The 22622-nt window shown below is 60.3% G+C and overlaps 1 protein-coding gene across 4 annotated transcripts in view; it reads right to left on the reverse strand.

The window, feature by feature from the left end:
- Positions 1 to 21111, reverse strand: part of KSR2 (kinase suppressor of ras 2) — a 91235-nt gene extending 70124 nt beyond the window's left edge. For 2 of the 4 annotated variants that reach the window (XM_064168358.1, XM_064168359.1), the window contains exons 1-4: positions 20889 to 21111; positions 13261 to 13401; positions 11815 to 11965; positions 4565 to 5069 (exon numbers count right to left, since the gene is read on the reverse strand). In XM_064168358.1, the coding sequence (XP_064024428.1) occupies positions 4565 to 5069; positions 11815 to 11965; positions 13261 to 13401; positions 20889 to 21065 (974 nt within the window). In that variant the 5' untranslated portion in view covers positions 21066 to 21111. Of the gene's footprint in view, positions 1 to 4564; positions 5070 to 6176; positions 6387 to 11814; positions 11966 to 13260; positions 13402 to 20888 lie in introns of those variants that run through there. The other 2 variants (XM_064168357.1, XM_064168360.1) reach the window with 2 other exon arrangements.
- Positions 21112 to 22622: the final 1511 nt, after the last annotated feature.

Below are 22622 nucleotides of genomic sequence, written 5' to 3' on the forward strand. Positions count from 1 at the left end.
GGAAATGAGCATTAGATTATCAACCACTCAGAATGTTTTCTTTCCACCTCAAGGCCACTCATGAGATGTTTATGGGTTGTGGATTTATGGAAGCCAGGGGAACCTTTGCAGGAGTAATGTTCTGTACCCCAGAGTTATGGTCAACAGCTGGAGGCTCCCTGCAGGAAGGGCTGAGGCTCTGAGCTCAAAACACTTAACCCCTGCTTCAGATTCACAGAATGAGTTGGGTTGGAAGGTTCCTTCAAGACCATCCAGTTCCAAGCCCCCTGCCATGGGCAGGGACACCTCCCACCAGCCCAGGTTGCTCCAGGCCTCACCCAGCCTGCCCTTGAACACCTCCAGCTAGAAGGCAGCCACAGCCTCCCTGGGCAACCTGTGCCAGTGTCTCACCACCCTCACTGCCAAGAATTTCTCTTGATCTCCAGTCTCAATCTGTCCTGCCCAAAATTCAGGAGACCTCTGGGCATCAGCCAGCCCAACCTCCCTGTTCAAGCAGGGCACTCACAGCAGCTTGCACAGCAGCACAGTGCCCAGCTGGGGTTGGAAGCTCTCCAAAGGAGACTCCACAACCTCTCTGGGCAGCCTGCTCCAGGCCTCCAGCACCAAACAACTTTCTCCTGCTCATAAGGAACCTCCTGGCTGCCAGTTTGTGCCCACTGCTCCTTGTCCTGTCCTTGGGCACCACTGACAAGAGTCTGGCCCCAGTCTCTTGCCCCCCCACAGCTCCTTTCTTTCTTGCTGAGCACTGCTCAGATGCCCTCTGGGGCTGCTCTTCTGCAGGCTCTCAGCCCCAGGGCTCTCAGCCTTTGCTCCTCCCAGAGCTGCTCCAGGCCCCTCAGCAGCCTTGCAGCCTCCCCTGGCCTCTCTCCAGCAGTTCTCTGTCCTTCTTGAACTGGAGAGTCCAGAACTGGACCGAGGAGGGCTCCAGACGTGCCCCCACTGGAGCAGAGAGGCAGGAGAAGCTCTCTGCACCTGCTGGCCACACTGGTTTCAGGGTACCCCATGAGACCAGTTGCTTTCTTGTCCACCATCACCCCCAGGTCCTTCTCTGAGGAGCTGCTTCCCAGCAGGTCCCTCCTAACCTGTCCTGCTGCAGGAGTTTGTTCCTCCCCAGGTGCAGAACCCTACACTTATCCTTGCTGAAGTTCATGAGGTTCCTCCCCACCCAGCCCCCCAGCCTGGCCAGGTCTCACTGAGTGCCAGCACAGCCTGAGGGGGCATCAGCCCCTCCTCCACATTAGCTGATCAGAGCCCTGGAAAGTTCCTTCTTCCCTGTGCCAGGCCAAGCAGCAGCCTGCACCTCCAGGTGAAGGAACTTCTCCGCTAGAGGAAGGGGGCAGAGGCAGCAGCTGCCTCTTTAACACACTAATTGCTATCCCCAAACGCTAATGGGATTAGCAGGCAGGATTTAGTGGTTGCCTCCTGGAAAACCATTAAGTGCCATTAGAGAAAATTAACCTCCCCTGTTCTTGGAGCAGCTTTTGGATCCGGGATCCTTCCGCACCCACAGGATGAGCCCCAGCGGGATGCCGACGCGGTGCAGCCTCGGTAACCTCAGCTCCCTCTTCATTCATTCACTAACCAGCAGCACCGAGAAGGATGCAAACTGGGTACAGTCAGACAGGGACTGAAGGAAGGTGAGGAAGGAAAAAGGAGTGCCAGGTGGTGCCAAACTCCCCAGCAGCCAGCACGGGTCGCTGGCAGCCCAGAGGCAGCTGTGTGCTGGCTGCAGCCAGAGCAGGGGGGGCAGCAGCACAGGGAGGGGAGTCTGCCCCTCTGCTCTGCTCTGCTCAGACCTCACCTGCAGCTCTGCCTCCAGCTCTGGGAACACAGCACAAGAAGGACCTGGAGCTGCTGGTCCAGAGGAGGGCATGAAGATGATCAGAGGGCTGGAGAAGCTCTGCTATAGGGGCAGGCAGGGGCTGTTGAGCCTGGAGAAGAGAAGGCTCCAGGGACACCTTAGAGAAGCCTTCCAGTACTTTAGGGGAGCTACAGGAACGCTGGGGAGGGACTCTTGACAAGGGCCAGGAGTGATACCTGATCTAGGGTAGGGTGCCCCTGCCCATGGCAGGGGGGGTGGCACCAGCTGATCCTTGTGGTCCCTTCCAACCCTGACTGATCCTGTGGCTCTATGATAGGATTAAGAGGCAATGGATTGAAGCTGGAGGAGAGCAGATTGAGACTGGAGAGAAGGAACACATTCTTTGCAGCCAGGGTGGTGAGACACTGGCACAGGTTGCCCAGGGAGGCTGTGGATGTCCTCTCCCTGGAGGTGTTCAAGGCCAGGCTGGATGAGGCCCTGAGCAGCCTGGGCTGGTGGGAGGTGTCCCTGTCCACGGAAGGGGTTGGAACCGGATGGTCTTGAAGGTCTCTTCTAACTCAAGCCATTCTCTGAGCCACGGAGGTCTCCTCTGCCACCCTACACGGAGGCAGCGGCAGGGGCTGCTGAGCACGGCCGGCACAGAAGGCTGGAGGAGGTGGAGAGGCAGCCTGGTGATGCTGGGAGCCCACTCCCGGCACAGCAGCAGCCTCTGCCGGCCTGCGAGCCGCAGAGCAGCAGGAAGGGGCACGGCCAGAGCCTGAGCAGCCTCCTGCCGGCACCAGCAGCCGCAGGGAAGAGCCTGGAAGGTATCTGAAGTGTCAGACCCCCACCCCCACGCAGCTCTTACGGCTGGGATGTGCATCCTCACGCCGCAGCTGCCAAATCCCACCCCCCCGTGCCATGCCCCAGCAGCCAGGGGGTCGGCAAACCCCTGCCACTCGCTGCTCCCCACCCACCCCACGCTCCCAAAGTGTGATCCCACGGGAGCAGCCTCGAACCACAGAACCACTGGGGTTGGAAAAGCCCTTTGAAGCCATCCAGTCCAACCGTCCTCCAGCTCTGCCGAGGCTGCTGCTGAACCACAGCCCTCAGCACCACACCTCTGCCTCCCTGAGACACCTCTCCGAGGATGGGGATTCAAGTCCCTCCCTGGGCAGCCTGTGCCAGGCTCTGAGAACCCTTCCAGCAGCAGAAGTTTCCTTCTAATGTCCAACCTAAGCCCCCTCTGGTGCAATTTCAGGCCCTTTCCTCTCGTCCTCCTGCTAGTTCCTTGGGAAAAGAGACCAACCTGGCTCCAGCCTCCTCTCAGAGACTAGTAGAGAGCAATGAGGTCTGCCCCCAGCCTCCTCTTCTCCAGGCTGAACATCCCCAGCTCCCTCAGCTGCTCCCCCCAGGTTCTCCAGACCCTTCCCCAGCTTTGTTGCCATTCTCTGGTCTTGCTCCATCCTTGTTCAATACCCTCCTTGGGGTGAGGGGCCCAAAATGAACCCCAGCAGCCAAGGGGGGGCCCAATACTCAAGATGAGGTCCCAGCACTTTCCATGCTGCCTGTTGGAAACTCAAAGGGCTTTTGCACACCAAAGCTCAAAGAGTGAGACACTGAGCCCAAACACTTGGGGGTTTGGGGCTCCCCAGTTGAAGAGGGACAGGGATCTGCTGGAGAGAGTCCAAGGAAGGGCTGTGAGGATGATGAGGGCACTGCAGCACTGCCTGGTGAGGGGAAGCTGAGGGCCCTGGGGCTGCTGAGTGTGGAGAAGACTGAGAGGGGATCTAAGCAATGTCTATAACTATCTGAGGGCTGGGGGTCAGGAGGGGGGGACAGGCTCTGCTCACTGCTCCCTGGGCTAGGACAAGCAGCAGTGGATGGAAGCTGCAGCACAGGAGGTCCCAGCTCAGCACAAGGGGCAACTTCTTGCCTGGCAGGGTCCCAGAGCCCTGGCACAGGCTGCCCAGAGAGGTTGTGGAGCCTCCTTGTGTGGAGCCTTCCCAGGCCTGTCTGGATGTGTTGCTGTGTGCCCTGAGCTGGGTTGTTGTGGTCCTGCTCTGGCAGGGGTTGGACTCAGTGAGCTCTTTGGGTCCTTTCCAGCCCCTGGCATCCTGTGAGCCTGGGGTCCTTTATTTGTCCTCCTGAAGTGATGCTTCCTGTGTGAGGGACACCACAGGGATGGGCCTGAGGAATGCTGTAAGAATGCCTGGGAGGAAAGGGGGAACCATGGAGCTGCCTGGGGGTGCCCCAGGCTGGGCAAAGCAGCAGCCAGCCTGGTCCTGGGCTGGGCAGAGGCAGCAAGATGAGAGGGGATGCTGCTGAGGTGGGGCTGGAGAATGATCCTGGTGGAGATCTGAAGTCTGAGGAGATTTTTAGCCTGAAGAAGAGGAGGCTGAGGGCAGACCTCAGTGCTGCCTACAGCTACCTGCAGGGACATTGTGGAGAGGCTGCTGCTGGGCTCTGCTCACAGGGAACTGGAGACAGGACAAGGAGGGAATGGCCTCAAGCTGAGGCTGGGGAGGGTTAGATTGGGCAGTAGGAGGAACTTTTCCCTGGAGAGAGTGGTCAGGGAGTGGAATGAGCTGCCCAGGGAGGAGATCTCTTCGGGTCCCTTCCAACCCCTGGCATCCCATGTCCCTGTGACTTAGAGACCAAAGCACTCTGCCAAGGCAGCTGGGATGAGCTTCAGCACCAACCCCCTCCCACGCACCGGCTGCCCCCGGGGGGGAGGGGGGGGGGAGGCGCCCACGGACTTACTTGGGGGTGTGCGCCTCGTCCACGCGGTGGCCCAGCTGGAACTCGTGGGACTTGCTGCGGTGCAGGGCGGTGAAGCCGGGGATGAGGTGGATGAGTTTGCGTGAGGAGGGCGGAGGGGTCCCGGGGGGCTTGAGCTTGTTCCTGCGCCGCAGCGGCGGCGTCCCCGGCGGCGTCATGGTGGTGACGATGTTGGGGGTGCGCGGGGGGGTGTGCGCGGCGTGGCGCTGCCGCGGCGAGGGCGGCAGCGAGCGGTGCCCGGACTCCACGGGCGGGCACAGCCCCGGGTGCGCCTCCACGGTCAGCCTGTCCACGTGGGTGTACAGGGGTCCGTGGGGCGAGCCCGCGTGGCAGTGGTTCTGCCCGCACTTGGGCTGCACTTTGGGGCTCTGCAAGAGGTGCGTCCTGCCCCACGGCCCCGGCTCCGCCTGGCCCCCGGGGCTGTTCTCCTTCCCCGGCTCCGCCGTGGGCCACTGGATGGTCCAGTCCTGCTTGGAGAGGCTCCCACCTGCGACGGAAGACACAGACACGGCCATGTGGCGTGGCAGGAGCTGAGTGATCCCCACCCCAGCACCGTGCCACCCCAGCACCGTGCCACCCCAGCACCGTGCCACCCCAGCTTTAAGTGCCAGCGTAAAGCTTCCCCACGTTACGCACCTGCGAAGGCAAACAGGAACTTTGCCCGAGGTCAAAGAGGGGTCAGACAGGGGTCAAAGAGGGGCTTTGTCCGGGGCGGGACAAGGGCTTTGCCCGGGAAGGCAGAGGGGCTTTGCCCGGGAAGGCAGAGGGGCTTTGCCCGGGAAGGGCAGAGGGGATTTGCCCGGGAAGGCAGAGGGGCTTTGCCCGGGAAGGCAGAGGGGCTTTGCCCGGGGGGGGCAGAGGGGCTTTGCCCGGGAAGGCAGAGGGGCTTTGCCCGGGGAGGGCAGAGGGGCTTTGCCCGGGGCAGGAGAGGGGCTTTGCCCGGGGCAGGAGAGGGGCTTTGCCTGCATTTCCCCACCTTCTGAGCCCCCTCTGTGTGTCACTCCACCATCCCCAAGCTTACCACCACCACCACCACCTCAAAACATGCCATGGGCATAGGACACCCCTTGCCTGCCCGTCTCACCCCTGCCATTGGCATAATAAAGAGGGATTGGAATCAAGGTGAGGGGCTCCTAATTATCATCCCGACCAGCAAAGGGCTGTTGGCTGCCACTTCAGAGCACCAGGGTGACAGACCCCACTCAGGGGCCCTTTGGTGATCCTTTTTGGTTGCCTCAGCCAAGAACCCCCGCTTAAAACCATCACCTCTCAAAAGAGCCTCCTTCACAGCTCCCTTTTGATAATGAATTGCCTGCCCCCTACCCACCCTCCTTCCCTTCCACCTTAGAGGAACATTTGACTTTGAGCTCCAGAGGAAAAGGAAAGGAGACAAAGCCTTTGGAAATGGAATGACTGGGGAGGGGAAGGGGGAAAGCACTGCTGGGGGAAGAGGGGTGAGAAGGTTTCCTGTCTCAACCTCTTGGAGCAGAAAAACAACAGCTAGAAAAACCAAATCAGCCCAATCCAGCTGCTTTTAGAGCAGCTTCTCCAGCTGCTGAGAAAAAAAACCCTTCAAACCCAACAAGAGGCTCACCAAAGTTCCCTTCTTCAGCAGCTTTGGACTCTCTCCAGCACTTCCCTGTCTCTCTTGAACCGTGGAGCTCAGAACTGCAACCAGTTCTCCATATGTGGCCTCTGCAGGGCAGGGGAGAGGGGGAGGAGAACCTCCCTCCACCATCTGCTGCCCACACTCTTCTTCGTGCACCCCAGGAGACCATTTGGCCTTCTTGGCCATGAGGGCACAGTGCTGGCTCGAGCTGAGCTGCTTGTCCCCCAGCACTTCCAGGTGCTTCTCCTGAGGAGCTGCTTTCCAGCAGCTTTGCCCCCAAGGAGGACGCTCACAGCTCCTTTTGCTGTCACTCATCACCCTGCCTGACCCTGCAGCGTCCCCAAGCCACCCACAGCCCTCCCAGGACTGGGCCAAACCATAAATATTCAGCTCAGGATCATTTTTTCTCTCCCTGTAGAACAGCTAAGAACCTCCTCACAGAACTCAGCAGTCACAGACCATCAACTCCTCAACCCACAGCTCAGCTCTTACTTAATATTCAATTAGTCCCCCTCCGAGCTCCAAGCTGGTGCCTCAGCTGCTAATCAAACCCTGCTGCCGAGCACCAGGGAGGCTTCACAGCCCAAAAATGCCTCCCCAGCACCATCAGCTGGGCTTGAACACCAGCTTCCCACCAGCTCTGAGGAACACAAAGTGCCCCTGGGCTGCCAGGTCCTCCAGGGCTTCCCAGGCTGCTGGGGATGCGGCAGAGGCTCCTTCCCCACTGCCCAACCCCATCCCGGCACAATTCATCACCAGCGAAGTGATGAACTTCCCTGGAACATCAATCACAGGGGGAGAGGCTGGGAGATGGGGCTGGTTAGCCTGGAGAAGAGGAGGCTGAGAGGGATCTTACACATAGCCAGGGGGTGGGGGCAGACTCTTCTCGGTGGTCCCCAGTGACAGGACCTGCATAAAACTGAGCATAGGAAGTTCCACCTAGCCCCAGGGAGGAACTTCTTTATACCGAGGGAGGCAGAGCCCTGGAGCAGGCTGCAGATCGTTGCTCTGCAGAGCCCAAACTCCCTGCCTGCCCCCAAGGCTTGCGTTGTCCATCGGGCTGTGTACCCAGAGGTTTACTCCAGCAGCAATGACCAAAGGCATCGCTGTACTGCAGAGCCCAAGCCCCAGCGGAGCATCTCTGCAATGCTGGGGGGTGGGGACACAAAGGAGCAGCCCCCAGCCCAGCCTGCAGCAGGGCAGGAACAGCCTTTACAGCATATCCTCGATGCTGGGGGGTGGGGACACAAAAAAGGAGCCCCCAGCCCAGCCTGCAGCAGGGCAGGAACAGCCTTTACAGCATCTCCTCGATGCTGGGGGGTGGGGACACAAAAAAGGAGCCCCCAGCCCAGCATGCAGCAGGGCAGGAACAGCCTTTACAGCATCTCTGCAATGCTGGGGGGTGGGGGACACAAAAAAGGAGCCCCCAGCCCAGCCTGCAGCAGGGCAGGAACAGCCTTTACAGCATATCCTCGATGCTGGGGGGTGGGGACACAAAAAAGGAGCCCCCAGCCCAGCCTGCAGCAGGGCAGGAACAGCCTTTACAGCATCTCTGCAATGCTGGGGGGTGGGGGACACAAAAAAGGAGCCCCCAGCCCAGCCTGCAGCAGGGCAGGAACAGCCTTTACAGCATCTCCTCGATGCTGGGGGGTGGGGACACAAAAAAGCAGCCCCCAGCCCAGCATGCAGCAGGGCAGGAACAGCCTTTACAGCATCTCTGCAATGCTGGGGGGTGGGGGACACAAAAAAGGAGCCCCCAGCCCAGCCTGCAGCAGGGCAGGAACAGCCTTTACAGCATCTCTGCAATGCTGGGGGGTGGGGACACAAAAAAGGAGCCCCCAGCCCAGCCTGCAGCAGGGCAGGAACAGCCTTTACAGCATCTCTGCAATGCTGGGGGGTGGGGACACAAAAAAGCAGCCCCCAGCACACAGCCCAGCCCGCAGCCCACCTCACCCCCGCCCCTGCTCTGGGAGCAGCACGATGATGGATGGGGTTAAATGGAGCGCTGGGGAAGGCAAACACAACTTCCAGCCCTGGAGAGCAGCAAACTCCCTCCCGCGGGGACCCAATGGGCCCCCAAGCTGCACCCTGCTGGGAGCTCTGCCAGCCCCATCACCTGCCCCATTAAAAAGCAAATGGAGCAGCAAGCATCCCACAGCCCCCCCCACACCCACCCAGTACACCCCATCCTCACCAGCCAAAAACCACCCGAGGGGCAGACGATGTTTTGGCATCTTCAGTGCCAGCTGCTGAGCCCAAGGCTCGGGGGGGGGGGGGGGTGTTTTCAGGGCAGGGGGCAGAGCAGGATGTGGGATTCCTTTGGGCCAGCAAGCAGAGGGGCAGGAGCAGGGATGCAGGGGCTGGGCTGAGGCAGGAGGGTGAGAGTGAAGCGAGATTTGCTTGTAACAGGCTTTAAAAGTCAGAGGTGTTTAAGCAAAGAGCAGGCTGAGAGCCTTCCCTGGGCGCTGGGGGAGGCACCGAGGCCCTTCCTCAAACAGTGCAGGGACTTAGGGGAAATGGCAAAGGGAAGGAGGGCAGCAGCACGGGCAGGAGCTGGACTCAGGGAGGTAGAGAGTGTGGTGAGACGAGGGAAATGTCAAGCTGGGGTCAGCCATCTCCACCTTGCTGCTACAGCATAGGGCTGGAGGAGGCTGCTGCTGCTGCCAGGAGCCCACTGCTGCTGTGCCCCAGCACAGACTGTCGCTGCCATGCTGTGCCATGCTGTGCCACTCTGTGCCAGACGATGTGGGAAGGTCAAAGGAGCTGCAGTAGCCACAGCAGGTGGATGTGGCTGAGGCCCCTCCAGAGCAGGAGCTTGGAGCCCCTGTCTGGGACGTGTCAGGCCAAGCAATGGTGTCGTAGGGGCAGTAGTGATCCCTGAAGGCTGTTTCTTGGAGAAATCACAAATCACAGCACCCTCCTCATACCAGCCCTGTCCCCTCCTGTCCCCAGGGTCTGCTCTGACCCTGCAAAGCCAAACTCCAGCAGCCACACCCCAGCAGAGCTCATCCTCCATCATCCCAGCCCTGGGATGCAGCTAGGCTGGAGAAGCCTCTGGAGAAGCAACAGGAGCCAAGCAGAGGGGGCTGGGGCACCCAGGCCTCAGGGGCTGGGGGCCTCCTACAGAAGGATCCTGCCAAACCAGGGCTCCCAGCAGGGTCCACAGCTAAACCAGCACTCTGCCAGCACCCCAGGCTGTGTCCAGCCCTCGGGAAGGGAACAGGAATGGAGTGGTTCAGGCTGTGAAATAGGATTTCACCACTTCTGCCAGCTCCTCCAAAAGGGAATCTCCTCTGCACCTTGTCACTGTCCATATGGACCCCACGGGCACCACCCTGTGCTGGCACTGCTCCCCCAGGCTGGCACTGAGGCACTGGTTTAGTGACACCATCCATGCAGAACAACATGGCCACAGAACCAAGCAGGCTGGAAGAGAGCTCCAAGCTCAGCCAGCCCAACCTAGCACCCAGCCCTGCCCAACCAACCACACCATGGCACTGAGTGCCCCAGCCAGGCTTGGGTTCAACACCTCCAGGCACAGTGACTTCCAGCACCTCCCTGGGCAGCCCATTCCAATGCCAATCACTCTCTCTGCCAACAACTTCCTCCTAACATCCAGCCTAGACCTGCCCTGGCACAGCTTGAGCCTGTGTCCTCTTGTTCTGGTCCTGGCTGCCTGGCAGCAGAGCCCAACCCCAGCTGGTTACAGCCTCCCTGCAGGCAGCTGCAGACAGCAATGAGCTCTGCCCTGAGCCTCCTCTGCTGCAGGCTGCACCCCCCCAGCTCCCTCAGCCTCTCCTCATAGGGCTGTGCTCCAGGCCCCTCCCCAGCCTTGCTTCTGCTGCGAGGGGGGAGAGCACTGAAGGAAAGGAATTTTGGAAGGCCTCCTCCTCTCCAGGTCCTCATTGCACATGAGGAGGCCAGGCTGGGCTTCTGTTTGGGGGGGTGCACACGCATAAGGAAGAGCCCCCCCCAACACTACCCCCCCCCTCCAGGGCCAGCTCCAGCAAAGGCAGTGCCAGGACAGCAGCATCCAGCAAGGTGTCAGAAGAGACAGATCCTCGCCACGCTGCATTGTTCTGCCCTTCCTCAGCGCCGCAGCCCTCAGCCCCGCTGCCAGGCTGGCATCGCCCCGAGTCGGAGCCGCTCCGGCTCCGCGCAGCTGCCTCCGCAGCGCAGAGCTCTGCTGCCACCGCCCGGGCACCTGCCAGCTCCGCAGCCGCATCCTCCCAGCGCCCGCACCCCCGCACCCGCAGCTCCTCTCCAGTTCAACATCTCCGTGGGTGCCAGGGACAGTGGCATCGAGTGGCCAGTTCGCCGATGACACCGAGCTGTGTGGTGCGGCTGGCAGGTTGGAGGGCAGGGATCCATGCAGAGGGACCTTGGCAGCCTGCAGAGGTGGGCACAAGCCAGCCTGATCGAGTCCAACAAGACCAAGTGCAAGGTACTGCAGCTAGGTCGAGGCAATGCCAAGCACCACTATAGGCTGGGCAGTGCCTGGTGGAGAGCAGCCCTGAGGAGAGGGATTTGGGGGTGCTGCTGGAGGAGAAGCTCAACAGGAGCCAGCAGTGTGCACTTGCAGCCCAGAGAGCAACCAGAGCCTGGGCTGCAGCAGCAGTGTGGGCAGCAGGGCCAGGGAGGTGACTCTCCCCCTCTGCTCTGCTGAGACCCAACCTGGAGTACTGCATCCGGTTCTGGAGCCCCTGGCACAGGAGGGATGAGGTGTTCAAGGCCAGGCTGGATGGAGCTCTGGCCAGGCTGATCTAGGGTAGGGTGTCCCTGGGCATGGCAGGGGGATTGGAACTGGCTGATCCTTGTGGTCCCTTCCGACCCTGACTGATTCCATGCGTCTATACCCCCCAGCACCCACACCCCCCTCAGTGCCCATTCACCCATGCCCAGAGGCAGAGATTGCCACAGCACCATTAAGGTTGGAAAAGGACCTCTGGGATCGACTCCAAGCATTGATCCAACTCTACCCAGGCCATCAAACCACAACCCCAGGTGCCTTGGCCACACTTGAGCACCTCCCAGAATGGACACTCCACCACCTCCCTGGGCAGCCTGTTCCAATGGGATGCCCTGGGGAGGTGCTGGACTCGTGGGCTTCACTCTGCAGCCAGCAGTGCTGGTGGCAGGAGCCTGGTGAATCTCAGCAGCTTTCCCTGAGGGTGCCAGCAGTGCCCCTGCAGCTAGAGGGGTGAGTGGCACCCCAAAAGAAGCACTGCACCTGCCTTGAGTGAAGCCTCCTTGCAGAGATCTCACAGATCATCACTTCAACACACTCCTGAGCCACAGGGATGCACCACAGCAAAGCTGTGCCCATGGGCAGAGGGTGGCCAGCTGTGCCCAAGGGCAGGGATGCACCACAGCAAAGCTGTGCCCATGGGCAGAGCGTGGCCAGCTGTGCCCAAGGGCAGGGATGCACCACAGCAAAGCTGTGCCCATGGGCAGAGGGTGGCCAGCTGTGCCCTGCTGACAGAGCTCTGCCACCCACAGACAAAGCTCTGTGAACACCTCCAACGTAGTAAAGCCACACTCGTGCTGTCACCACCACAGGGCAGTGCCACTGACCCCCACCAGCTCAAGGGCACCCAGGTGGGCAGAAGGGTGTCAGACTCACCAGACTTGTGGACGCTGCGCAGGCAGGAGAGGGAGGCATTCAGGCGGGCACACTCCTCACTGTTGGCACCAAACTTCTCTATGGTGGCACAGACCTGGTCATCAGTCATGTCCAGCAGCTCCTCCAAGCTCAGCTGCCCCGGGGCAATTTCCTAATGGAGGGAAGGGGAAAGAAGGAAGAAGAAAGAAAGAAAGAAAGGAAGAAAGAAAGGAAGAAAGAAAGGAAGAAAGAAAGGAAGAAAGAAAGGAAGGAAGAAAGGAAGGAAGAAAGGAAGGAAGAAAGAAAGGAAGAAAGAAAGGAAGAAAGAAAGGAAGAAAGAAAGGAAGAAAGAAAGGAAGAAAGAAAGGAAGAAAGAAAGGAAGAAAGAAAGGAAGAAAGAAAGGAAGAAAGAAAGGAAGAAAGAAAGGAAGAAAGAAAGGAAGAAAGGAAGAAAGGAAGGAAGGAAGGAAGAAAGGAAGAAAGGAAGAAAGGAAGAAAGGAAGAAAGGAAGAAAGGAAGAAAGGAAGAAAGGAAGAAAGGAAGAAAGGAAGAAAGGAAGAAAGGAAGAAAGGAAGAAAGGAAGAAAGGAAGAAAGGAAGAAAGGAAGAAAGGAAGAAAGGAAGAAAGGAAGAAAGGAAGAAAGGAAGAAAGGAAGAAAGGAAGAAAGGAAGAAAGGAAGAAAGGAAGAAAGGAAGAAAGGAAGAAAGGAAGAAAGGAAGAAAGGAAGAAAGGAAGAAAGGAAGAAAGGAAGAAAGGAAGAAAGGAAGAAAGGAAGAAAGGAAGAAAGGAAGAAAGGAAGAAAGGAAGAAAGGAAGAAAGGAAGAAAGGAAGAAAGGAAGAAAGGAAGAAAGGAAGAAAGGAAGAAAGGAAGAAAGGAAGAAAGGAAGAAAGGAAGAAAGGAAGAAAGGAAGAAAGGAAGAAAGGAAGAAAGGAAGAAAGGAAGAAAGGAAGAAAGGAAGAAAGGAAGAAAGGAAGAAAGGAAGAAAGGAAGAAAGGAAGAAAGGAAGAAAGGAAGAAAGAAAGAAAGAAAGAAAGAAAGAAAGAAAGAAAGAAAGAAAGAAAGAAAGAAAGAAAGAAAGAAAGAAAGAAAGAAAGAAAGAAAGAAAGAATTCTGTGATTCTGTGCTCCACAACCTCCCTGGGCAACCTGTGCCAGGCTCTCACCACCCTCAACCTGTGCCAAGCTCTCACTACCCTCACTGCAAAGAACCCTTTCCTAACATGCTATTTCAATCTCCCCTCTGCCACTTTAATGCCATTCCTCCTCCTCCTGCCCTTACAACACCTTGGCAATAGTCCCTGCCCAGCCCTCCTGTAGGTCCCCTTTGGATACTGGAAGGCCACTCCAAGGTCTCCTCAAAGCCAAGCTCAAGGAACCCACCAAACCCTTGGGAAAAACACTGCCCAAGAGGCTGAGAGCCTTGCCCAGCCCAGAGGCTGCCCAGCCCAGGGGTTGCCCAGCCCTTACCTCCATCACCTCCTTACGAATGTCCACGATGCGGAACCAGTGCAGGAGCTGGGGGAAGCCTTCCAGCTTGGCATTGCGCTCCTGCAGCGCCACCTTCCTCTTGCAGGACAGCTGCCGGCTGAAGTACTTCACCAGCTTGCTCTGGAACGGCAGCCAAAAAGCTCTGTGAGATCCTTCTGCTCCCTCAGCTCACCCCGCGGCAAGAGGGGGACACGGGAAGGGGCTGACCGCAGGCAGCGTGGGCTCTGCCCTCCCTCTGCCCCATGGCCAGGGCACACTCATGGGATCATAGAACCATAGGATCAAGCAGGTTGAAGAGAGCTCCAAGCTCAGCCAGCCCAACCTAGCACCCAGCCCTGCCCAACCAACCAGACCATGGCACTGAGTGCCCCAGCCAGGCTTGGCTTCAACACCTCCAGCCACAGCCACTCCACCACCTCCCTGGGCAGCCCATTCCAATGCCAATCACTCTCTCTGACAACAACTTCCTCCTAACATCCAGCCTAGACCTGCCCTGGCACAGCTTGAGCCTGGGTCCTCTTCTGTCCCTGGCTGCCTGGCAGCAGAGCCCAACCCCACCTGGCTACAGCCTCCCTGCAGATAGCTGCAGGCAGCAATGAGCTCTGCCCTGAGCCTCCTCTGCTGCAGGCTGCACCCCCCCAGCTCCCTCAGCCTCTCCTCACAGGGCTGTGCTCCAGGCCCCTCCCCAGCCTTGCTGCCCTTCTCCAAACACCTTCCAGCACCTCAACATCTCTCTGCAATGGAGGAGCCCAGAACTGGACACAGCACTGCAGATGTGGCCTGAGCAGTGCTGAGCACAGGGGCACAAGAACCTCCCTTGTCCTGCTGCCCACACTGCTCCTGAGCCAGCCCAGGATGCCATTGGCTCTGCTGCCCACCTGGGCACACTGCTGCCTCCTCTTCAGCTCCTCTCTGCCAGCACCCCCAGGTCCCTCTCTGCCTGGCTGCTCTCCACCAATCACCACCACCACCACTAATCATCACTGCCACCAATTACCACCAGCACCAATCACCACCACAACTCAAGGCTGGGATGAGGCTGATTGCTCCTCACCCTCACCCCATATCTGACCCATTCCTCCTTCCTTCTACTCCATCACCTCCTTCCTCACCATCACCACAGCCATCAACTTGGCCAAGGTCTCCTCACTCCACCAGCCATACAATTCCCACCCCCTCCAAGTCCTCCAGCCACGAGGCCAAAGCTGCCCAACAGCTCCCAGGGTACCGGTGCCAAGCTCCTGGCCTCCTTCCCCTGTAGTCGGGAGCAGAGCCCAGCTGGCTGGAACCCGCTGGGAATTCCTGCTCCTGCTTTCCCAGCGGGGACATTCCCTGCTGCCGGCAGCACTAGGTGGTGCTGTGCCCCTGCTCTGCCAACCCCAAAAAGTGGTTTGGAACAGAGAGAAGGAGGCAAATCCCAGCACGGGGTGGGTGGAAGAGACCTCTGGACATCAGCCAGTCCAACCCTCCTGCCCAAGCAGGGGCAGCAGGGGCAGCAGGAGCAGCAGGAGCAGCAGGAGCAGCAGGGGCAGCAGGGGCAGCAGGAGCAGCAGGGGCAGCAGGGGCAGCAGGGGCAGCAGGAGCAGCAGGGGCAGCAGGAGCAGCAGGAGCAGCAGGGGCAGCAGGAGCAGCAGGGGCAGCAGGAGCAGCAGGGGCAGCAGGGGCAGCAGGAGCAGCAGGGGCAGCAGGAGCAGCAGGAGCAGCAGGGGCAGCAGGGGCAGCAGGGGCAGCAGGAGCAGCAGGGGCAGCAGGGGCAGCAGGAGCAGCTGTCACCAGGGAGCAGCAGGGTGGCTGCACCCCCACCCCCAGCGCAGCACCCTGACGTCAGCAGAGCTGCAGGCAGCACCCAGCCCTGCCTGGAGACCGGGGAGAGGTGGTGGAAAATCCACCTGTGAGAGCAAGAGGGGAAAGTTAATTAACCTCCTCTCCCTCTCCTCTCTCCCTCCTCTCCTTCTCCTCTCCCCCTCCTCTCCCCTTCCTCTCCCCCTCCTCTCCCCCTCCTTCCCCTCTCCTCTCTTTCTCCTCTCTTCTACTACTCCTCTCCTCCTCTCCTTCCCCTCTCCTCTCCTTCCCCTCTCCTCTCCTCCTCCTCCTCCTCTCCTTCCCCTCTCCTCTCCTTCCCCTCTCCTCTCTTCCTCCTCTCCTTCCTCTCTCCTCTCCTTCCTCCCTCCTTCCCCTCTCTTTTCCTACTCCTCTCCTTCCCCTCTCCTTCTCCTCTCCCTGGAGGTGCTCAAGACCAGTCAGGATGAGGCCTTGAGCCACCTGTTGCAGTGGGAGGTGTCCCTGCCCCTAGCAGGGGGCTGAGGGTTGGTCTGGATGATCTCTTTGGGTCCCTTCTAAGCCCTCCCACATGCTCTGATGTCTGTGATCTTCCAGGTGCATTCCAACCCAATCATTCTGTTGAATCTATGCCTCCATGAGATGCCAAGAGGGAAGCCTGAGCTCAGCACACCAGGATCCAGCACATGCCCTGGCTTGGATATTCCTGGGTATTCCCTCTACATCTTCCTGGCACAGCAGCAGGTCACAGCTGCTTCCTGCAGCCTCTAGCTGCAACCAGAAAGCCTCCTCCCTGGCTCCTACCAAGGGGCTCGTTATCCCAGTGCCACCTGGAGCACCCCTGGGCTTTGGGAATACCTCATTGTGGCTCTGGATGCCCTCCCCAGGCTCTTTCCAGGCCCTGCCAGGCTCATCTGCCAGCTCCACCTCTCCACATCGTTTATTTCAAGCACTTGTTATTGGGCCCCAGAGCTCTCTCCAGGACTGCAGGGGCCAAAGTGGCTCAACCTACTCTGCAGGGGGGGTGCAGAGCCCCCAGGAGGAGTGTGCTGTGCCCACCTGTGGCACAGACACCAGAGAACCCACGTGCAAGGACCATCCCAGTGCTGAGGCAGCATTTCCCTTGGCCACAGCCTGGGGCAGTTTGGAAGCAGCCATGGCTCTTGGCATCACAGAATCAAGCAGGTTGGGAGAGAGCTCCAAGCTCAGCCAGCCCAACCTAGCACCCAGCCCTGCCCAACCAACCAGACCCTGGCACTGAGTGCCCCAGCCCATCCTCACCCAGGTGTTTGTGCAGCAGCCAAAGGCACCCTGGGAGGGTTCCCCTTTCCCAATGGGAACAGAGGAGCCCAGGCAGGAGGAATCAGCAGTCCTGGGATCATCTCCAGAGCCAATCCCTGGTTTCTGGGAGCCCTGAGCTAGGCTTTGAAACAGGGAGGAGACCTGACCCCAGTGCTGCAACAGCACAGGCAGAAGAACCACTGAGTGCTGAGCCACTCTTGCTCTGGCCTGCAGCAAAGGCAGGGCAGCAGCACCACCCTTCCCTCCTGGCCCCCTGACCTGCTGCCACAGCTGGGCAACAGAGCCCTGGCAGGGAGCATGGGATGGCAGCTCTGCCTCCACCCTCCTGCCCCAGCAGTGGAGCCCAGGTCTGCTGCTCTCCCCTGGCCCTGACTCCCACCCCAGGTCATGGTTTGGTCACCATCTTTGCCTCGGTTTCACTTGGAGCCTGTCCCCAGGTGCAAGCAACACCTGAAAGCCTCCCAGCCATGAGGGCAGCCACCAAAGCCAGGCTGCAGACAGTGGTACCCATCCTGAGGGAAGGGCTCTCATGGCAACAGGAAGGACAAGGAACTGCTGAAGTGGGTCTAGAGCAGGCCAGAAAGAGGATCAGAGGGCTGGAGCAGGGACAGAAGCACAGGGCAGGCCTCTGCAGCTGCCTCACAGCCTTGGGACACGGCGCTGGCAGCAGCCGCTCAGGGCCAGGCTCAGCTCCTGCCTGCGCTGGCAGCAGCCCAGGACAATGGCACCAGGAGCCAGTTCAGACCCAGCACCAAGAACCTGTGCACTGGCTTCACCTGTTGGCATTCCCAAAGTGGGGATGGCCTCTTTGCTGCTCTGGCAAGCAATGGGTGAGCTCCAGCAGGGATGCCCACGGCTGAGACACCTGCTCTGGGGAGGTTCAATGGCAGCTGGGGCCAGTTGTCCCCACGGGAGGCACAGCATGACCCACTGGGGCTGGAGGGATGCTTCCCTGCAAGCATCTGGGATCTGCAGAGCAGCATTGAATGGGTTAGGTTGGAAGGGAGCTCAAAAGACAGCCAGTTCCAACCCCCCTGTGGCATAGGCAGGGACATCTCCCACTAGAACAGGACATTCAAGGCCTCATCCTGACTGGTCCTGAACACCTTCAGGGAGGTTGTGGAGCACAGAATCACCCAATGTGATCAAAGATCACATTGGGTGATTCTGTGCTCCACAACCTCCCTGGGCAACCTGTGCCAGTGTCTCACCACCCTCAACCTGTGCCAGGCTCTCACCACCCTCACTTCTTCATTACATCCACTCTCAATCTCCCCTCTGCCACTTCAAACCCATTCCTCTTCCTCCTGCCCTCACCAGACCTTCCCAACAGTCTCTCCCCAGCCCTCCTGCAGCCCCCTTCAGATCCTGCAAGGCCACTCCAAGCTCTCCTCCAAGCCTTCTCCTCTCCAGCCTGCACAGCCCCAACTCTCTCAGCCTGGCCTCACAGCAGAGCTGCTGCAGCCCTCTCAGCATCTTGGTGGCCTCCTCTGCACTGGCTCCAACACTTCCATGTGCTGCTTGTGCTGGGGGCTGCAGAACTGCCCCCAGGACTGCAGGTGGGGTGTGAGGAGAGCAGAGCCAAGGGGCAGAATCCCCTCCCTTGCCCTGTGCCCACACTGCTCCTGCTGCAGCCCAGCACAGGGTTGTGTCTGGGCTGCACTCACACTGCAGGCTCCTCTTGAGCTTTGCATCACCCCAGCCCCCCCCAGGTCCTGTTCCTCAGGGCTGCTCTCAGCCATTCCCCACCCAGCCTGCAGCTGTGCTTGGAGCTGCACCCACCCAGGAAGAGAGCCCAGGAGGGGCAATTCTCCAAAGCATGGCAGAAATGCATCCTCAGATGTGCTGGATGGGGCACAGGTGGAGCAGCAGCCACAGAGCCATCACTCAGCATCTCCACCTCCCACAGGCTGCCTGGGAGCCAGCAGGTGCAGGGCCTTACACTTGGCCATGTTGAATGTCATGAGGTTGGCCTGGGCACAGCTCTCCAGCACCCCCTTGGCCACCTCCAAACCACTCTGGTTGACAGCAGGACACTGCTTCACCCACACGGCCCCATCAGAAGACGCAGGGAAGGAGCATCCCACTCAGATGGCTTCACCGTGCTCCTCAGTTCCCCCCACGGGAGGCAAGTGGTAGCTCATCAGCTGTGCTGCCCCCAACGAGGGCACCATGCCATTTGGGATGCCATTCTGTAGTCCTGCACCTTTGGGCATCCCCTGCTCTGGGGAGCCTTCCAACCTGCCTGCCCCCAACGGAGTTTTCTACACAACCCCAAAACTACATCTCCACCTCCCCCCCCCCCCTCCTCTGAGGTTGTTCTGGAGTCACTCACAGAGCAACACCTCCAAGCTGAGCCCACAGCCCCCGGCGTGGAGGGGTGGGGTGAGACAGGGCTGGGAGCAAGGAGAGGGGACAGAGGGGTGGGTGTGGGCACACGGTGTGGATCAGCTCCCGGAGGGCAGAGCCAGGAGCTGCCCCCCAGCCCTGGGAGCACCCTCCCGAGTGGGCCAGCAGGGGCACGGTGGTGTCCTGCTCACTTGGCACCTCCAGAAGCAAAAGCAGCATGATGGAGAGTTTGGGTTGTGGTCCAGAGCTGAAAGCCACCCCTCAGAGGGCTTGCAAGGTCCTGGCAAGGTCCTGTGCAGCCGATTGCAGGGAGCAGAGTGCCACCAGGGCTGAGCTCTCAGCTCTGGAAGCACCAAATGACAGCCCTGAGCGGGGCCAGGCGCCAGAATTCCCCCGCCCACAGCCCCTGCTCCACGTCAGCCACCTCCACACCGCCGCTCTCCACGGGGTCACGGCACTGTGGCAGCCATGCCCCTGCTCACCTCTGAGCAGCTCACCACCTTCCCTGCCCAAATCCTTCCCCTGGCACATTCCATAGGGAAACTCTTCCTGTGGGGGCCACGAGACACAGCAGCTTTCACCCAGAGGTGTTTTTGCCATCTCTGAAGCATAAATGAACCCATCCCCTGGCACAGCCCTGCTGCCTTCACCCCACCAGCACCCAGGCCAGTATCTGGGGCTCTCCCTGCTGCCAGAGAGGGCTGGAGGCTTTGGACAAAGCATGTGATGGAGGAACCAGGGGTGAGGTTGCTGGGGCTGCCTCACAGTGAGGGCTGAGGGGATGCAGCTGGCACAAGAGGGAGGAATATGGGGGGAAGGATGGATCCAGGCCCAGGGAATGCTGCATGGTAGGGAGCTGAGAGCCTCTGGAAGCGACATGGCCAGGCCAGAGCGATGCAGCTGGGCTGGGGGCATGCAGGTGGGCCAGGGGGATGCAGTCCAGTGGGGAGGTGGGATCCTGTTGGAAGGGATGGAGCCAGGCAAGAGGGATGCAACCCAGTGGGGAAAGATGCCACTGGGTTGGGGTATGCAGGTGGGCCAGGGACATGCAGCCTGATGGGGAGATAGAAGCCCATGGAAGGGATCCAGCCAGGTGGAAGCGATGTAGCCTGGCCCAAGCAGGAGCCTGGTGGGAGGGAAGGGGATGCAGCCAGGCCACAGGGATGCTGCCTGGTGGGAGGGATGCAGATGGACCAGAGGAGATGCTTCCTACTGGAAGAGATAGTTAGGACATAGGGATCCAGCCCAGCAGAAGGGATGCAGGCAGGCCAGAAGGATGTGGCCAGGCCAGAGGGATGGAGTCCAGCAGAAGGAATCCAGGAATGCAGCCTGGTGGGGAGGTAGGAGCCTGATGGAAGGGATGAGGCCAGGCTAGAGAGATGAAGGCCAGTGAGAGGGATGCAGGTGGGCCTGGAGGATGCAGCCCAGCGGGAAAAGATGCTGGTGGGACAGGGAGATGGTGGCTGGTGGGGAGGTAGGAAGGCCAGTGGGAGGGGTGCAGGTAGGCCAGGGGAATGCAGGCTGATGAAGGGGTAGGAGCCTGTGGAAGGGCTGCAGGTCAGCCTGAGGGATGCAGCTTGGAGAGAGGATGCAGCCAGGCTGGTGTGGTGCTGCTGGGATGGAAGGATGCAGGTGGGCCAGGAGGATGCCAGTGGAGCAGGAGGATGCTGGTGGGATGAAGGGATGCTGGTGGGATGGAGAGATGCAGGTGGGCCAGGAGGATGCCAGTGGGACACAGGGATGCAGGTGGGCCAGAAGGATGCCAGCGGGACACAGGGATGCAGGTGGGCCAGAAGGATGCCAGCGGGACACAGAGATGCAGGTGGGCCAGAAGGATGGCAGCAGACTGGTGGGATGCAGCCCGGTGGGTCCATAGGCGCCTGAAGGGGGTGATGCGGCCGAGCTGGGAGGATGCTGTGGGGCCGAGGTCGGGCCAGGAGGATATCGGCAGGGAGTGGGGGGCCAAAGCCGGGGCAGGGCCCCTCGGGCATCCCCCACAGGAAGGTTGGTCGGGGCCAGACCCACCTGCAGAGCGCGCAGCCTCACTCGGGCTCACCGCAGCGCCGCGGGGGAACCCGCCGCGGCCTGGGGGGGAGGGGGGGGGGGGAAGGAGAGAGGGGGGTGGCTACAGAAGGGGAAAGGGGTGGGGGGGAGGGGGGGGGTCGGTGGGCCCCTACCTCCAGGGTGCGGATCTCCTTCTGCGTGAGGTCGTTGGAGGCGGCGCACTTGGTGCGGAGCCCCTCCAGGTTGGAGATGCTGATGTCGATCATGTTCTGGACCAGCTCGCACTGCTGCAGCGCCTTCTGCAGACTCAGCTCCTGCTCCTCGCTCCTCGTCATGTTGTCCTCATCCATCGCTCGCCGCGCCCCCCCCCTCCCCTCCTCCTCCTCCTCCTCCTCCTCCTCCTCCTCGTCCTCGTCCTCCTCCTCCTCCTCGTCCTCCTCCTCCTCCTTCTCCTCCTCCCCTCCACCCTCCGCCGCGCCCCCCCCCCCCCCCCGCCGCCGCCGCCGCTCAGCCCCTCTCCTCCGCGGCCCGCAGCATCGCGGTCCCGCCGTGCCCACCGAACGTCCGCCTCCCCCCTCAAACCCCCCCCAACCCAACCCACCCCCCCACACACCTCCCCCCCCCCCCCCGCCTCAACCTTCCCCGGGCGCGGCGCGGCGGGGGCGGGGGCGGCGGCGCGCTCCGGTACCGCGGGGCCGCGCTCGCTGCGCGCCGCTCCGCTCCTTAACCAACTCCCTCCCGGCACATACATCACCTCCCCAGCGCGGAGACCCCCGGCAACACGCACCCCCCGACACAGAGACCCCCGAACACACACACCCCAACACGCACACCCCAACACGCACCCCCTGAAGACCTCCCTAACACACGCTCCCGAACAACCCCCAAAACACCCCCCCAACACTCCTCCCGAACACACACCCACCTCAAACACCCCCCCAACATGCACCCTCCAACCCCCCCCCAAACACCCTCCTAACACACACCCCCAGAACATACACACCCCCAAAACACCCTCCCAATGCACACTCAACCCTCCCAATACACACACCCCCCCCCCAAACAACCTCCTGGGCACACAGACCTCAAATTACACACCCACGCACCCCCCAGTGCACCCTCAACCCCCTCAATGCACACACACACACTTAAACCCCCCCAATACACCCCCTCACCAACCCCCCATCACACACACAACCCCCCTCTAAACCCCACCCTCAAACACACACTTGCCCCCCCATTCCTGCCCAGCAGCCATGTAGCAGCACCCCCCCAGGGCCCGGGGATAGATGATGCAGCAGGGGGGCAGTGATGGAGGGCACCTGGGGAAATTTGGGGTGGGGAGGGGTGGGGGTGAAACTGGGAGAACAGAGGGTCCCAGATGGAATTTGAGGTCCCTGATGCAGGTGCGGAGGAGGAGGAGGAGGAGGAGGAGGAGGAGGAGGAGGAGGAGGAGGAGGAGGAGGAGAAAGAGAGAAAGAGAAGAAGGAGGAAAAGGAGAAGAGGGAGAAAACATTGATGAAGAAGGAAAGAAGATGGTGATGAAGGAGGAGGAGATGGAGAAGAAAAGACAAAGACAAAGATAACTAAAAAGGTGAAGAAGAGGTGATCACACTGGGTGCTTCTGTGCTCCACAACCTCCCTGGGAAACCTGTGCCAGGCTCTCACCACCCTCACTTCTTCCTAACATCCACTCTCAATCTCCCCTCTGCCACTTCAAACCCATTCCTCCTCCTCCTGTCCTCACCAGACCTTCTCAACAGTCCCTCCCCAGCCCTCCTGCAGCCCCCTTCAGATCCTGCAAGGCCACTCCAAGCTCTCCTCCAAGCCTTCTCCTCTCCAGCCTGCACAGCCCCAACTCTCTCAGCCTGGCCTCACAGCAGAGCTGCTGCAGCCCTCTCAGCATC

This window comes from Pogoniulus pusillus, chromosome 30 (assembly GCF_015220805.1).
Source record: "Pogoniulus pusillus isolate bPogPus1 chromosome 30, bPogPus1.pri, whole genome shotgun sequence".
Classification (NCBI taxonomy): Eukaryota; Metazoa; Chordata; class Aves; order Piciformes; family Lybiidae; genus Pogoniulus; species Pogoniulus pusillus.